Source organism: Aquarana catesbeiana, linkage group LG13, assembly GCF_042186555.1.
Source record: "Aquarana catesbeiana isolate 2022-GZ linkage group LG13, ASM4218655v1, whole genome shotgun sequence".
Lineage (NCBI taxonomy): Eukaryota > Metazoa > Chordata > Amphibia > Anura > Ranidae > Aquarana > Aquarana catesbeiana.
The window spans coordinates 190,462,681-190,480,707 of record NC_133336.1 but is presented as its reverse complement, the minus strand read 5'-3'; the positions used below and the strand labels follow the sequence as shown (position 1 = coordinate 190,480,707).

Genomic DNA, 18,027 nt, shown 5'->3' with positions numbered 1-18,027 from the left:
TTTTTTGGCAGCTGGCCGTGTTGAACCACAACATGCAGAAGAGTTGGTAGAATGGATGACAAAGCCGTCCTCATCCTCGTCATCCTCTGTCACCCAGGCTTAGGGTACTTTTTCAGACAATGCAGCTGCCAAAGTGGTCTCTTCCTTGGGCTTAATGTCATCAGTCACTCCTTCCCTAGCCCCACCATCATGCCCTGAGGAGTCCCCCGAACTTTTCGACCACAGTGTAGGGTACATGCTGCAGGAGGATGAGCAGCGTTTTGAAGGCTCTGATGATGGTACCCAGGTTGAGCCCAGAGAGAGGGGGTGCCCAAGAAGAACAAAAAACTGGCAGTCATGTTCCCCCAGCTGCAGCATACTGCCAGGTTTGCTCCAGTGGCGAGGAGGGAGGGGATGATGAGGTCACTGACTCTACGTGGGTGCCAGATAGAAGAGAGGAGGAGGAGGAGGCACATCTCCAACGAGGCAGGATGCCCTCCAGGGGCCAGCTTAAGGGCAGACAACCGACTGCATCACACCGCAGAGCTGACTCCACGCGTTTTTCCAAAAGTTCTTTAGTGTGGGCCTTTTTTGAGACGTGTGCAGCAGATCGCACCGTTGCTGTTTGCAACATATGTCTGAAGCGTATCAAGCATGGCCAAAACAGCAGCCGCTTTGGCACCATATGCTTGACCAGACATATGTCGAGCTCCCATGCAGTCCATTGGCAACAATACTTAAAAGACCCACACCAAAGAACAAGGCAGACCTCTCCTTGCTCCTCATCAGCTGGGATCTCCAACCCCACTATAACTTCAATCCTCTCAGAGACCTGCACTGAGAGGAATGAAGGTGTAGAATTAGGTGTCCCAAGCACTTCCGGGCAATCTGCTAGCGGTACACCAACATCCAATTGTAGCAGGCAAATTTCCCTACCCCAGTTGCTAAACCGGCGAAAGAAATTCCCAGCCATACACATGCTCAGCGGCTGAATGCTAATTTGGCTAAATTGCTAGCACTCCAACTGCTGCCTTTTCAGCTGGTAGACTCTGCCCCCTTTCAAAATTTGTGGAATGTGCGGTACCTCAGTGGCAGGTTCCCAAACGCCAATTTTTTTCTCAGAAGGCCATTCCAGCTCTCTACCGACATGTGGAAGGCAATGTCTTGGCCTCGTTGGACAGGGCGGTCAGCGATAAGGTGCATATTACCGATGACTCATGGTCCAGCAGGTATAGACAGGGAGATTACCTTTTTTCACGGCGCACTGGGTAACCCTGCTGGAAGCTCCGAAGAATGCAGGACAGGGTGCAGTATTGTTGGAGCTTGTTCCGCCACCACGCCTCCAAAATGCTAGTAGTGGTGATTCTCCCACACCTCTCTCCTCCACCCCCTCCTCTTCTTCTTCCTCTATGGCCTCTTCCTGTGCTGATTTGTCAATAATCGGCCAACTAATAGATTATGAAAATAATCGTTAGTTGCAGCCTTAATTCATTTTGATTAAAAAGTCAGAAAAAAAAACAATATGTTTAGGGGAGGTCAAATCTCACCCTTCATCAGAGTTTGGAAATTCAGCTGAAAGATTTTGTAAATGATTCCTGTGTCATTATTATTATTATACAGGATTTATATAGCGCCAACAGTTTACGCAGCAATTTACAATATAAAAGGGTGACAATACAGTTGTAATACAATAAAATACATGATAATTAAGTGGGCCCTGCTCAGAAGAGTTTACAATCTAATAGGGTGGGGCAGGTGGTACAAAAGGTTGTAACTGTGGGGAATGAGCTGATGGAAGTGGTAAAAGATTAGTTAGAGACGTTATAGGCTTTCCTGAAGAGATGAGTTTTCAGGGATCACCTGAAGGTAGCAAAAGTAGGGGATAACCGGAAAGGTGGAGGTAGAGCGTTCCAGAGGATGGGAGAGGCTCTGGAGAAATCCTGGAGACGAGCATGGGAGGAGGAGATGAGAGAGCTTGAGAATATGAGGTCTTGAGAAGAGCGGAGAGGACGATTTGAGCGATATTTGGAGACACGATTGGTGATGTAGCTCGGGGCAGAGCTGTGAATGGCTTTGTATGTTGTGGTTAGTATTTTGAATTTAATTCGCTGGGTGATTGGGAGCCAGTGTAGGGATTGGAGGATGAGCAAGAGGATATCCTTGAAGATAAAGGGTGAGATTATAGGGATACTGCCATCACAGATCATATATAATGATAAATGATTAGGTAAGATATTGAAATGGTCAAAACAACTCTTTACTAAATTATAAGCGAAGTGTAAAAGGATGAGAGCACCAAAGGTTAGTCAACTCCAGTAAAAGTTTATTCATTTTGATGAAAAGTTAGAAGACCAAAGCAATACACTTAAGGCAGGGATGTCCAAACTACGGCCCTCCAGCTGTTGCGGAACTACACTTCCCATGAGGCATTGTAAAACTCTGACATTCACAGACATGACTAGGCATGATGGGAGTTGTAGTTCCTTAACAACTGGAGGGCCATAGTTTGGACACCACTGACTTAAGGGGTTCATGGCTCACCCTTCATGAGGGTAAGTACGTATGCCCAGTTATTGTCTAATGGCAAATGTTATTCCCTTCCTTTCCTGAAATGTATCTTTCTTCCCCACATGTGTAGAGTATGAGCACAACAGCACAGCAGCTTTAGTCACTATTTCGGTTATCACCATTCTCCTTATCATCATCATCATCAACCTCATAATTGTCAACAAGAACAAATGCAAACCATTGATAACTTCTACTAGCAAAAGACAAACAGCAGACCCTCAAGAAACAGGTAACTGAAGACTTCCTCAAGCTTTAACATATAAAGATGTACCCAAAAACTAAAATCTGTATATGAACTTGGGGTGAAGCCAACTAACGCCATTTATTATAAATATAATTTATTTGTATTTTATCTATAAGGAATTCCTATCCCAATTCATACAATATACAGTCCATTTCCTAAAAACCACAAAACCGGGAATAGGAAAAGACATACTATTGAGGCATTTTCAATTTGCCCACAATACCATAATGTTAAAAACAATCACTTTTATTACAAATTTAAAATCATTATAAAAAGTAATAAGGATACATCAATGCCAACTTATATCCAAAGTATTGACACATATATCATGACAGGAAAATACATAATCCTAGACTGGCGTCGTGGATCAAAGCATTTCGCCAAAAAAGCAACTTCATCATGATCCATTCTGTTCAATGACAATTGATGTAACTATATACTAGCAAAAGAAATCTTCAAGCTAATAGTAATCTGCAGCCTGATTGAGATAATCAAAGAACTTCGGGATTCCAAGCAACTGTATAAAATTACCAATACCACCCTCTTTCATGGCTATCCATGTATTTCAACAATCTAGAACACTTGACTGTTTTCAAAAGTAAAAGGATAATCTTCTACTCAAATCGGCAGGCATGCCACGCCTTCCTCTAATAATACGCTGTCACACGTGGCTGCTTCCCATCACACGTGTCATTAATTTGGAAATGTTGATACGATGAGTTGAATCATGTAATCATGTAGGTGTGCCAAATTGAGTAGAAGATCATCCTTTTACTTTTGAAAAGAGTCAAGTGTACTAGACTGCTGACAGACATTGATAGCCCTGCAAGAGGGTGGTATTGGTCATTTAATGCAGTTGCTTGGAATTCCATGGCTCCTTTATTATCTCTACCGGGCTGCAAGTCACTGTTGGCGTGAACATTTTTTTAGTTTAGCTAGTATATAGTTACATCAACATCAATTGTCATTGAACGGTGCGGACCCCAATGAAGTTGTTTTTTGGTGGAACGCATTGATCCGTAATATCAGTCTGGGATCATGTAGGATCCATGACACCAGTCTAGTATTTTCCTGTTATGATACTTTGGTTACTGTTAGGTTACTTTGGATATAAGTTGGCATGATGTATCTTTGCAGAAAATTGAAATAACACTCCTAATGCCACATCCGTATATACTTGAATTGGAGAAGGGGGAGGAATAAAGAGCCACACAGCCCTAGTTTGGACTTTTCAGGCAAGATGGACAATAGCACGGTACAAAAATATACTTTATTAACAATGAATCATATCAAACAGTTCAAGTGGAAAAGAATTAAAAATATACAATAGACATATGATAACTGGTAAATATCTAGTGTAAACAAGAGAGTTGACACCAAATGAACGGCAGTGAGTCCCTGTGCGTCAACGAGTTTCGCTAGTTTTGCTTCGTCAGGACACACTCGGGGGTAGTTGAAAAGAACAGGTCTCACTTGTCAGCATAAAATTATCTCCATATGGAGAGCTCCCAGATGATCACCAGAGAATCACCATGTATAGCAGGAAGTAATTTTTTACTAGTGCCAGAGATCGTGTATGGGGCTGACGGCATAGAGATATATAGATATGGATATATACTAGTATGGTTCATCGGGAGAAGAAGGAGACACACGTGAGTATCCAGGTCATTACACGGAGAGTGATAGAAAAGGAAAGGGTAGAACACCTTTCTACCTGTTGCCAGTCCCCACATACAGGGCCTTCAACAGCAATCCACATGGACCAACGTACGCTCCTTTAAGGCTGGATATCCCGAACTCTCCTATATCTGCCCACCGAACTCTCCTATATCTGCCCACAGTCAGTACAACTATATGAAATCCATAGATATATTTAACCACTTCAGCCCCCGGAAGAATTTACCCCCTTCCTGACCAGAGCACTTTTTGCGATTCGGCACTGCGTCGCTTTAACTGACAATTGCGCGGTCGTGCAATGTGGCTCCCAAACAAAATTGACGTCCTTTTTTTCCCACAAATAGAGCTTTGTTTTGGTGGTGTTTGATCGCCTCTGCGGTTTTTATTTTTTGCGCTATAAACAAAAATAGAGTGACAATTTTGAAAAAAAAACGCATTATTTTTTACTTTTTGCTATAATAAATATCCCCCAAAAATATATAAAAAAACAATTTTTTTCCTCAGTTTAGGCTGAAACGTATTCTTCTACATATTTTTGGTAAAAAAAATTGCAATAAGCGATTATTGATCGGTTTGCGCAAAAGTTATAGCGTTTACAAAATAGGGGATAGTTTTATGACATTTTTATTAATATTTTTTTTTTTTAAATGGCGTCGATCAGCGATTTTTATCATGACTGTGACATTATGGCGGACACATCGAACATTTTTGACACATTTTTGGGACCATTGTCATTTATACAGCAATCAGTGCTATAAAAATGCACTGATTCCAGTGTAAATGACACTGGCAGTGAAGGGGTTAACCACTAGGGGGCAGGGAGGGGTTAAATCAGTACTAGGGAGTGATTACTAACTTTCGGGGGGGGGATGGGCTGTGTGAGTGATGTCACTGATCTCTGCTCCGATGACAGGGAGCAGAGATCAGTGAGCCTGTCACTAGGCAGAATGGGGAGATGCTGTTTACATCAGCATCTCCCCGTTCTTCCTCCCCGTGAGGCGATCGCGGGTATCCCTGCGGCGATAAGGTCCGCGGGACCTGCGACCCGATTCACGGAGGTTGCCGCGCGCGCCCGCTGGCCGCCTCTTAAAGGGCAACGTACAGGTACATGATTTTGCCTGTAAGAGCCCTTCTGCCGCAGTATATCTGCGTGAGGCGGTCGGCAAAGCGGTTAAACAGGCCACTCTAGCATGAGGTTCAATATCTCCCCCCCGGGAACACATATTTTTTTATGTGTTCGTACAGTATGTATTTAATTCTTTTCCACTTGACTTATTTGATATGATTCATTGTTAATAAAGTATATTTTTGTACTGTACTATTGTCCATCTTGCCTGAAAAGTCCGAACTAGGGCAGTGTGGCTCTTTATTCCTCCCCTTCTCCAATTCATGATGTATCTTTAAAACTTTTTATGATGATTTCACATTTGTAATAAAAGTGATTGTTTTTAACATTATGGTATTGTTATATACCTTGAAAGGCACATTGCGAATCCCTCTATTGTATGTTTTTCCATATTCCTGGTGGTTATTAGGGAACAGAGTGTTATGTATAGCCCGAAAACGAATTAATGGTTTATTAACTTTTTTACATTATCAGGTTATTTCCTACAGATTAATATGTAAAGTGTAAGCTTACTGACTCTTTATTTGCCATGTGTGATAGTTATTGTGCAATCCTTTCAGGAACTAGAATAGTAGGCCTTTGCTAATAATGTGAAACACAAATCCCTATGAGTTCCATACTCCAAGATGTCAGGTACAAGCTTGCCAGTAGTATGTGATAGGTGTTACAAGCCTCATGGGGGTAAGTGTTGTGCAATTTCCCATGCTAATGCTAATGGAGAAACTGCTGCTCCCACAGGGAACTATAAACTGTATACAGTAGCTTGAAAAATTATTCATACCCCTTGAAATTTTCCACATTTTGCCATGTTACAACAAAAAATGTAAATGTATTTTATTGGGATTTTATGTGGTAGACCAAAACAATATGACACATAGTTGTGAAGTGGAAGGAAAATTATAAAGGGTTTTCAAAATCTTTTTCAAAAAAATACCGGTATATGAAAAGTGTGGTGTGCATTTGTATTCAGCCCCCTTTACTCTGACTAAACTAAAATCTAGTGAAGCAAGTTGCCTTCAAAAGATACCTAGTTATTAAATAGAGTCCCCCTGTGTGAAATTTATTCTCAGTATAAATACAGCTGTTTTGTGAAGCCCTTAGAGGTTTGTTAGAGAAACTTAGTGAACAAACAGCATCATGAAGGCCAAGGAACACACCAGACAGGTCAGGGATAAAGTTGTGGAGAAGTATAAAGCAGGGTTAGGTTATAAAAAAAATCCCAAGCTTTAAACATCTCACGGAGCACTGTTCAATCCATCATCAGTACATGGGAAGAGTATGGCACAACTGCCAACCTACCAAGACATGCAGCCACCTTTGATGGGAAGATGGATGGAGCCAAATACAGGGCAATCTCATGCCCCGTACACACGATTGGACTTTCTGATAACAAAACCGTGGATTTTTGTTCGAAGGGTGTTGGCTCCAACTTTTCTTGCATACACACGGTCACACAAATGTTGGCCAATAATTACGAATGTAAGACGTATGTGATATCTCCATTACAAAGCCAGTTTTACAAGACCAAGCGCTTCCGCTCACCCTTGATTCCGAGCATGCGCGTTTGTACTTTGGACTTTTATCTGACAGACTTGTGTACACACGATCAAAAAATCTGAAAACACACTTTGTTGGTGGAAAATTTGAGAGCATGCTAGCCAACATTTGTTGGCGGAATGTCCGCCATCAAATGTCTGATGGAACATACACACGGTCGGATTTTCGGCCAATGAGCTCACATCCAACATTTCCCGACGGAAAATTTGATTGTGTGCAGGGCCGCTGATAGAAATCATGGGGCCCCGTACAGCCTACCTGACGGGGCCCCCTTCAGCTCCACCCCTGGTCCCGCCCCTAGTCCCACCTTCAGCCCACCCCTGGCCCCTCCCCAGACCCCGCCCTGAAACAAAGTGCAGGTTTGTCTACAAGTGATATTTATTTTTCTCATCCATCATGCTGCCAATACTGTAATGTGCTGCAGACAGTGCCACCCATGACGGTAATGCCAAAACGCATGTGCTGCCTGCAGAGACAGTGCCACCCATGCTACCAATGGTATTATTCCATTGGCGGCATGGGTGGCACTGTCTGCAGCACAATATGGCATTGGCGGCATGGGTGGCACTGTCAGCAGGTAGCACATGCGTTATGGCATTAGCATGCTGCTGTCTGCAGCACATTACGGCATTGGCGGCATGGGTGGCACTGTCTCTGCAGGCAGCACATGTTTTATGGCCCATAACGCATATGCTACCTGCAGACAGTGCCACCCATGCCGCCAATGCTATAATGTATAGATGTTGGCTGCTGCAGTAGTAGTAGATCAATAATCTACCCCCCTAAGCAAGCACACACAACACACCTGTGTTAGACGTCCAGGCCCCAGGAGTCACTTCCTCCCTGATCCTGCCTGGACTGGAGTTGCCACACAAACTATTTCAGTCGGATGCCAGCTGCTTCTTCTTCTGCCTCCGCTGCTCGCCTCACTGCTTCTCTCACGCGGAGGGAGAGGAATCACTCTGCGACGCCAGGAAAAGCAATATAAAGGACGCGCTGGCTGTGACTTTAGCCAGCATGAGGAGCGGGTGCGGAAGAATGTCTCTTCCGCGCCCAAAATAGAAGAAATAGTCCCTCCCCCTGCCACCACATACTAGTACACAGTGCTATCAAAAAAACAAAAACATAAAAAGTAAACGGGGGGGTTGATTGGTTCGGGTGGTTTTGCTTGGGCGTCGGACGGGCGATGGCTTGAGAATTTTTTTTTTTTATTCTACATTAATTAGCTATCTGTTCAGGTTGCCCGGTTGCCCGGGCCCCCCTGCTGGCTGGGCCCGGTACAACAGGGCCAGTTGTACTGGCCTATCTGCGGCCCTGATTGTGTGTACGGGGCATAAGAAGAAAACCTGTTAAAGTCTGCAAAAAGACTTGGGTTGGAGGTTCACCTTCCAGCAGGACAACGACCCTAAACATACAACCAGAGCTACAATGGAATGGTTTAGATCAAAGCATATTCATGTGTTAGAATGGCCCAGTCAAAGCCCAGACCTAAACTCAATTGAGAATCTGTGGCAAGACTTGAAAATTGCTGTTCACATTCACTCTCCATCCAATCTGACAGAGCTTGAGCTATTTTGCAAAGAGGAATGGGCAAAAATGTCACTCTCTAGATGTGTAAAGCTGGTAGAGACATCCCCAAAAAGATTTGCAGCTGCAATTGCAGAGAAAGGGGGTTCTACAAAGTATTGACTCAGGGGGGCTGAATACAAATGTACCCCACACTTTTCACATATTTATTTGTAAAACATTTTGAAAACAATTTATCATTTTCCTTCCACTTCACAATTATGTGCCACTTTGTGTTGGTCTATCACATAAAATCCCAATAAAATGCATTTAAGTTTTTGGTTTTAACATGACAAAATGTGGAAAATTTCAAGGGGTATGAATACTTTTTCAAGGCACTGTTTATAGGAAACAATGAGCATTACAATGATTAAGACTTTTGTTTAAAATGTAGGGCTTAGGCTTGTTTAAAAAAACACTTTTTTGAGTGATACATGAACTGATGTGAATGTACAATATATATGTAAAGTGATGCGTAAATTGACGACGCTATATACTGTAAGTACCTGGAATAAATCAAATAAATAAATAAATAAATTGTGGAAAATATTCTCCACCAGCAATTTATATGCACAAATCCTGAGATTATACTTGCATAAGGAAAATTCATTATCCTCATAATAGAGTAACCTAGTAAAGGGGTCCATTAATTCCCTCACTAATTCACTCTGGAAGTCTACACTCCCATCTCAGAACACACGCTCCTCATCCCTAGATATACACCAGAGTTGTGTGAATTTGGAGTAATCAGGTGAAGTGGCCCTCAAGAGAACCTTCAACATTAAGGGTCATGATGCTATAAGATGGTGCTGTTTTCCAGTGCCCCCCCAACCAAATAAAAGTGGGATCCCCTGTTTTTGATGGTGAGGGAAGGTGGGAAGAGAGGAGTGGCAAGTGCTGCCAGCAGTGCCAGGCTTCCATCACTGAAACCTTTGGTGCCCAAACTAACCCACTAGAATGCTAGAATGACCCCTTTTACACACAGAATTTTTTTTATTGACCACTGCAGCCTAGAATATGTGATAAGTAAATTGTGCAAATTTTTTTCTCCACCACTAGGCTCACAGCCTTTGATGCCCAAACGAGCCCCCTAGTGCTAGGATTACCTTATTTGCACCGAATATTATAATGTTTGACCACTGTGGCAATGAGTTGTTTTATTAATGATGGAAAAAATATGTAGGCAATTACTTTCCTGGGAAAAGCCACATCTTTACCTTTACTGCCTATAGGCACTTCCCTGTGTCCAATAGTAAATCCAGCCCTGCCTATGAGTGTTTTTTCTGGCCCATGTGATTACATGACTCAACCCACTCTGGCCTGTCTAGGAACTGATTAAGAATTAGGCTGGATTTATACCATTACGTTTCAGTAAATCATGTTGTACGCATTGATGCATTGCAATGCACCAATGTGCAGGGCCGGTGCTACCACTAGGCAAACTAGGCAGCCGCCTAGGGTGCACTGCTGCCTAGGGCGCAAAGCCGCTGGTGTTCCTACTCTATTCTCTCTGCAGCAAGCAATTAAGTCTCAGCATCAGCAGGCAGCCGCCGCTCCGTTTGCACATAGTGTCAGAGACACAGCGGCGGATGAGGACTGAGTTTGTGTCCCGACTCCTGAATGAAAGGAAGCAAGCAACCATTCATTGATGGGTGTTGGTAGACTGCATTGATGGGTGCTGGTGAGGCTGCATTGATGGGCACTGGTGAGGCTGCATTGATGGGCGCTGGTGAGGATGCATTGATGGGTGCTGGTGAAGCTGCATTGATGGGCACTGGTAGGCTGCATTGATGGGTGCTGGTGAGGCTGCATTGATGGGCGCTGGTGAGACTGCATTGATGGGTGCTGGTGAGGCTGCATTGATGGGCACTGGTGAGGCTGCATTGATGGGCGCTGGTGAGGATGCATTGATGGGTGCTGGTGAAGCTGCATTGATGGGCACTGGTAGGCTGCATTGATGGGTGCTGGTGAGGCAGAATTGATGGGTACTGGTGAGGCTGCATTTGATGGGCACTGGTGGGCTGCATTTGATGGGCTCTTCATGTAAAAGGTGGGGTATACATGGGCAGGACAAAGGGGGTGGTGTCAGGGGTGGAGCCGGGGGGGGGGGGGGGGGTCAAAATGAGGTTTCACCTAGGGTGTCAAAAATCCACCAATCCGCCAATGTAGTACACCATAACTCACTGCTGTGCATCTTGGTGTGATGCACCAAAAAAAGGTATATTTTTCTATATGCTCTAGTGGGTTGGGAGGCCATTCGCACTGAATGGGCTGCCTAAAGTGGTAGTAAACCTCAGACATGAAATATGAACAAAGCATATCCCTCTATAGTGTGTATTTGTCTCAATCCAGAGCACTAAGTGTTGTTTCTGTCTGCTGCTTCCTTCCTCTGCTATCAGCATGAGTCACTTCTGACAAGTTTTCCTGACACCAAGAAAAAAATGGTGACAGGGAAGGGAGCTCCAGCACACAGTCTGCAGTGTGTAACTTTAGCTTTCCGCCCCATGCTTTCTGGAAGCTCAGAAAAGCTGTATAAAGTCTGCACTTTGAATGGTTGTAGAGAAGGGAAGACTGCAGATAAACAGGTACAACCTATGTTGGAGGATTTGTTTCATCTCTGTGTATCACCTGAGGCCAGTCACTTTACTGTGTGTAGGAGAGGGTTTACAACCACTTTAATAAAATCAGATCAACACAAACATAACCTGTGTTAAAGGGGTTGTAAAGGTAAAAATTTTTTCACCTTAATGCATTCTATGCATTAAGGTGAAAAAACTTCTGACAGAACCGCCGCCCCCAGCCCCCCCGTTTTACTTACCTGACGCCTCGAAAGTCAGCTTCGCGTTCCCGACATCTGTTCCTCCGCTCACCCTGGCCGCTGATTGGCTGCAGTGGATGGATTGAAAGCAGCGCAGCCATTGGCTCGCGCTGCTGTCAATCACATCCGATGACGCGGCGCGCCGGGGGGCGGGGCCGAGTGATACAGCGAGCGGCTATAGCCGCCGGCTGTATCACGGGAGCGCGCCCGCAAGCACTCACCACCGTGCGAGGGAGCTCGCATTAAGGTGGTGAATGCTTGCGGGGAGGAGCTGAAACAGCCGCCGAGGGACCCCAGAAGACGAGGTTCGGGGCCACTCTGTGCAGAACGAGCTGCACAGTGAAGGTAAGTATAACATGTTTGTTATTTTAAAAAAAAAAAAAAAACACCTTTACAAACGCTTTAAATCAATGCAATGGAAATTTGTGAATGGGCTTTAAAGTAGATGTAAACCATCACCTGTAAGTCAGATTGCAAATGTACTGTATATTTTAAACCTTTGACACTTTTTTTTTAAATCAAACCTTTATTTCCCCCAATGTTACATTTCAGTGGTGCTAGACTCCTGCAATCTCTTTGCAGCCTCTTCCTGTCTACTTGCTCTCCAGTAATGGCTGCAGGTCATTCTTAGAGCAAGTTTCCTGATAGTGACAGCAGTGGACCATGTCTATGTAATGTGACACTTGTAGTCTTAATCGGAAGCCTGGGAAACAAGGTGACAACTCAGGAGCACTATTGGGAGACAGAGACAGAGTGTTGTCACCAGGGCTTTTTTTCTCAGAGAATAGGTGCTGGTACTCTCCCGTTCCTAGTGACCCCTTTTCACCGCCCCCTACCCAGCTCGTAGTACCCTCCCTTGGTTCAACCCCCTACCCACCTCCCAGTACCCCCCCATTTTAGAGAACAAAGTATCATTTTGGGGTGCTAAGTAATTTGTATGGAATTTGTTAATGATAACAAGACAGGCAGTAAAATAGAAAGCCTGCAACAATAGACCCCCCAGCAACAACAGATCCCCCAGCAGCAATGGACGCCCCCCCCAACCCCCAGCAACAATAGTTCCCCTCAGCAACAATAGATCTCCTCCAGCAATATTAGACCCCCCCAGCAACAATAGGTTCCCACAACAATATATCCCCAGCAGCAATAGATCCTCCCCCTCAGCAACAATGGACCCCCCCCAATAACAATAAAACTGCTAGTAGCCAGCATCAGTAGACCCCTACCTCAGCAGTAACAATTGAACCCCCAGCAACATTAAACCCCAATGCAACAATAGAGCTCCCCCCAAGGACAACAGATTCCTCACCAGCCAGCATCAATAGACCCTCCAGCACACCCTACCGCCCCTTGCCATTACATCCATTCGGCGCTGGGGGTGCCAGAACTGTGTTCCCCCACGTTCCTGCTGAAAAAAAAATCCCTGGTTGTCACCCTGTAACATGAAGTGCCTAAAGAAGGTCCTTCCTGGTAGGATCACCAGGTATTCATTTAATGAAAGTGGCAGACTGAAGATGGCTTCTGAAATTATAAATGAGATTTTAGTGACTGAGTTTACATCTACTTTAACCACTTGCTGACCAGCCGCCGCAGTTTACTGCAGGAGAATGGCACGGCTGGGCGAAACGATGTTATGTAACATTGCTTCACCCTGTGGCCACTAGGGGCGCGTGCGGGCCCGCTGCTCGCCCCTGGACGGGCTCCCACGATCACTTGTGACACACTGAGAACTGGGATCTGTGTGTGCAAACACACAGATCCCGGTTCTCTGAGGGGAGAAGAGACTGATCGTGTGTTCATAGAGAGTATGAACAGCGATCTGTCATCTCCCCTAGACAGTCCCCTCCCCCCTTCAGTTAGAACACACACTAGGGAACACAGTTAACCCCTTGATCGCCCCCTAGTGTTAACCCCTTCCCCGCCAGTGACATTTTTACATTAATCAATGCATTTTTATAGCACTGATCGCTGTATAAATGCCAATGGTCCCAAAATGTGTCAAAAGTGTCCGATGTGTCCGCCATAATGTCGCAGTCCCGATAAAAATCGCTGATCGCCGCCATTACTAGTAAAAAAAAAATTTAAAAATGCAATAATCTATAAATCTATCTCCTATTTTGTAGACACTATAACTTTTGCGCAAACCGATCAATATACGGATGCGGATATGTGGATTTTTTGCAGATTCCTTGACTTCACTACTTTTGCGATTCACTGAACATCCGGTTCTGACTTTGATTAAAACTTTATTATTCTGGGTTGGTGAATCAGAAAGAATTAAAGGCAGGGGATCAGCATGACGGTCAGGCAACTAGAGATCGGTAATAGCAGAAAAAACTTTTCTCCAAGACTTTTGTTAGTTCTCTCCTGTAGTAAGGACATGATTAGATGTCATTTGAATGTGTCAATTTATTTTTGTAATCATCACCCACCCTACTTGTAATCTTCTAATAAATATTTTATTTCAGAGTCGCACAGGGACCTCTCTGGGGAAGGAAATGTGTGTTACGCTGATATTAAGATCAACCGCAAAGGTAGGCTACTCAAAAATACAGCAAATACAAATGAATTAAATGCTCTGATGGCCTTATGGGTCTGGATTCTTTAATATGGAAGATATGATGTATTTTAATTGATTGTATTTATTTTAATTAATAATTGATTTAACTTAATGTATTTCATTGTATTCTATTTATATAAATCAGGGGTCTCCAAACTTTCTAAACGGGGAGCCAGTTTACTGTTCCTCAGACTTTAGGGGGGTCGGACTGTGGCCATAGGGAGTAGAGAAGGTCCCGGCTTTGGTGGGAATAAACAATGTCCGGTCTTTGTTGTCAGTGGTAAGAATTGTTCCCCATTGTTGGTGTCATTGGGTAGAATTGTGCCCCATCATTGGTGTCATTGGGCCCAATGAGGAATTGTGCCCCATCATTGGTGTCATTGGGCCCAATTGTTGGTGTCATTGGGCCCAATTGTTGGTGTCATTGGGAGGAATTGTGCCTCTTCATTGGTCTCAGTGGGGGGGGGGATTATGCCCCTTCGTTGGTTTCGGTGGCAGGAGATGTGCCCCATTGCTAGTGTCAGTTGGGGGGAGGGCAGACTGTGGCCAATAAGAGTAGAGAAGGTCCCAATGTCGGTGGGAATAAACAGTGCCCCATCGTTGTTAGTGGGAAGAATTGTGTCTCATCATTGATGTCATTTTGCCCAATTGTTGGTGTCTTTAGGAGGAATTGTGCTCCATCGTTGGTGTATTTGGGAGGAATTGTGCTCTTTTATTGGTCTCAGTAGGGGGGAATTATGCCCCATTGTTGGTATCAGTGGATGAAATGGTACCCCAAGGGTCGGATAAAAGCAAGCAAAGGGCCACATCTGGCCCCCGGGCCGCAGTTTGGGGACCACTGATATAAATGATTGAATTTAATCAAAGATATAGTTACTACGTACAAAGTAATATGTCGTTATTTCAGTGTTTAGGATTTTAGATTGATATAGGTTTCCTTTTATACCTAGAAAATGTATTCCCATGGGAAATACACTATATTACCAAAAGTATTGGGATGCTTGCCTTTACACACACATGAACTTTAAAAACAGTCACTTCCAGCGTTAAAAATTCTTCTGTGGTAAAAATCAACAAGGACATCAGTATTCCGAGACTAGGCGGGTGCTGGCCTCCTAAGATGGGGTAATCCGAGAGATACTATTAAAACAAAACAAAATGGAAGGCGCGCACACCTAGTTCATTACCAAAAACATTTATTGAGTGCTAAAAATCAATAAAAAGTGGGCACTCACAAGATGGCAACAATCAATGAGCCTTACAACCATACAATGATGAATGGTGTGGACACAACAAGGGGTAAGATCTGACGCGTTTCTGGGGGTGTACCCCCTTTCTCAGAGCTGAGCACCCCCTCTGAGGAAGGGGGTGTGCCCCCGAAACACGTCAGCTCTTACTCCTTGTTGTGTCCGCACCATTCATCATTGTGTGGTTGTAAGGCTGATTGAGAGTTGCCATCTTGTGAGTGCCCACTTTTTATTGATTTTAACATTCGATAAATGTTTTTGGTAATGCACTAGGTTTGCACGCCTTCCATTTTGTTTTGTTTTGCGCACATGAACTTTAATGGCATCCCAGTCCAAGTCCGTAGGGTTCAATATTGAGTTGGCCCACCCTTTGAAGCTATGGCAGCTTCAACTCTTCTGGGAAGGCTGTCCTCAAGGTTTAGGAGTGTGTCTATGGGAATGTTTGACTATTCTTCCAGAAGCACATATGTGAGGTCAGGCACTGATGTTGGATGTGAAAGCCTGGCTCGCAGTCTCCCCTCTAATTCATCCCAAAGGTGTTCTATCAGGCTGAGGTCAGGACTCTGTGCAGGCCAGTCAAGTTTCTCCACCCCAAACTCGCTTATCTATGTCTTTATGGACCTTGCTTCATGCATTGGTGTGAAGTCCTGTTGGAACAGGAAGGGGCCACCCCCAAACTGTTCCCACAAGGTTGGGAGCATAAAATTGTCCAAATTTCTCGGTATGCTGATGCTTTAAGAGTTCCCTTCACTGCAACTAGGGGGCCAAGCCCAACCCCTGTAAAACAACCCCACACCATAATCCCCCCTCCACCAAATTATTTGGTCCAGTACACAAAACAAGGTCTATAAAGACATGAATAAGCGAGTTTGGGGTGGAGGAACTTGACTGGCCTGCATAGAGTCCTGACCTCAACCCGATAGAACACCTTTGGGATGAATTAAAGCAGAGACTGCGAGCCAGGCCTTCTCGTCCACATCAATGCCTGACCTCACAAATGCACTTCTGGAAGAATGGTCAAACATTCCCATAGACACACTCCTAAACCTTGTGGACAGCCTTCCTAGAAGAGTTCAAGCTGTTATAGAGTTATAGCTGCAAAGGGTGGGCCAACTCAGTATTGAACCCTGTGGACTAAGACAGGGATGCCATTAAAGTTCATGTGTGTGTAAAGGCAGGTGTCCCAATACTTTTGGCAATATAGTGTATTTCCTATGGGAATACATTTTCTAGGTATAAAAGGAAACATATATCAATATAAAATTGTACATTCAATTGTTAGCTCTGAAGAGTATATTTTCTTATTATTGCCATTAGTAGTTGGGAATAACATTTTGTATTTTTCTAACTTTTTAGCTCCTGCCACACACACTGCTTCTAATGAAGACTTATGTTATGTCAACTTTACAACCAGCAGAACAGGTAAGCAGCACTAGTACATTATGGGGTGGCGGATTCAACTTTTATCTGTATTGTTATTTGCATCCAAATAGTGGATTATTCATTTAGGATGGATTGATTCCTTAAAGTGAACCAGTCAGACCTTCTTTCGAGTTTAAAGCTAAAAGTCATCCATAAGGTTCCCCTTGTTGCTTTTTAAGATTGGAAGCCATTACTAGGTCACTGAGGAATCCCATTTGCATTCTTTGCCAACAAATTATTAAACTAGTCCATCATCAATAAAACAACCAATTGTAAATATACTTATACATTGTCCTTTTTTCAAGTTTAACACTAAAAGTCATCCATAGGGTTCCCCCTGTTTTTTTTTTAAGCCTATAAAAAAAGAAAAAATATTTAGTCCACCACCAAATAAGGCCCAAAGGGCAATCCAAATCCTAAATAGATTAGAGCCTTGTGTGTTAGGGTTAAATGTGCAGTGCTCCTGGAACACCAGATCACCGTAAGTGCCAACTCTTTACTGGAGATATCTGATCCCAGTGGCGGCCCGTGCATTGAGGGTGCACGGGCGCCGCCTCCCTATCCGGCCCCTTTCAGGACGCCGGGCCCATGGATTCCTATGGCGGGTGTTGGAGGGGGTGTTTTTTTTATTAAGCACGTGATTAGAGTCAGAGGCTCTAATCGGCTTCAAAAAAGGGTGGGCTCGGGGCGCAGAGAGTGCGCCCTGATCCCACCCAATTGTATGACCATAGCGAATGCGAATATCTTCACACTACAGTGCCTCACTGCCAATCAGGAGGCAGGTCAGTGAGACCTGTTTCCCGATTGGCCAAAGCGCCAGGCAAACCTAGAGGATGCCTAGTGGCGCTTTAGCAAGCAGAGGAAGCATGAGAGGAGCAGTCACCTCCGCCACTGCTGCTGCCCGAGTGTGGAGGAGAGAAGGAGAGCGGACAGAGACACAGAGGATGCGAGTCTTCAGGTAAGTGCCGGACCTCCTGTGGGGGTGGGGGGGTCTAGAGCTGCGAGCCCCGAGGAGGGGTGTGCAAGTGCCAGCAGCTGCGAGCCCCGAGCGCGGGGGGGTGGTTTATTGCCAGGGTAAGTGGCTGCATTTGACTGGCAAAAGTGGCTGCATTTGACGGGCACAAATGGCTGCATATGATGGGCACAAGTGGCTGCATTTGATGGGCACAAGTAGCTGCATATGATGGGCACAAGTGGCTGCATATGATGGGCACAAGTGGCTACATATGATGGGAACAAGTGGCTGCATTTGATTGGCACAAG

The 18,027-nt window shown here is 44.5% G+C and overlaps 1 protein-coding gene across 1 annotated transcript in view; it reads left to right on the top strand.

Annotated features, from left to right (window-relative positions):
• The window catches only part of LOC141116633 (uncharacterized), a 130,142-nt gene that overhangs the window by 65,276 nt on the left and 46,839 nt on the right, over positions 1 to 18,027 (top strand). The window contains exons 10-12 of the mRNA XM_073609024.1: positions 2,618 to 2,776; positions 14,004 to 14,069; positions 16,699 to 16,764. Coding sequence (XP_073465125.1) covers positions 2,618 to 2,776; positions 14,004 to 14,069; positions 16,699 to 16,764 — 291 coding nt within the window. The remainder of the gene's footprint in view (positions 1 to 2,617; positions 2,777 to 14,003; positions 14,070 to 16,698; positions 16,765 to 18,027) is intronic.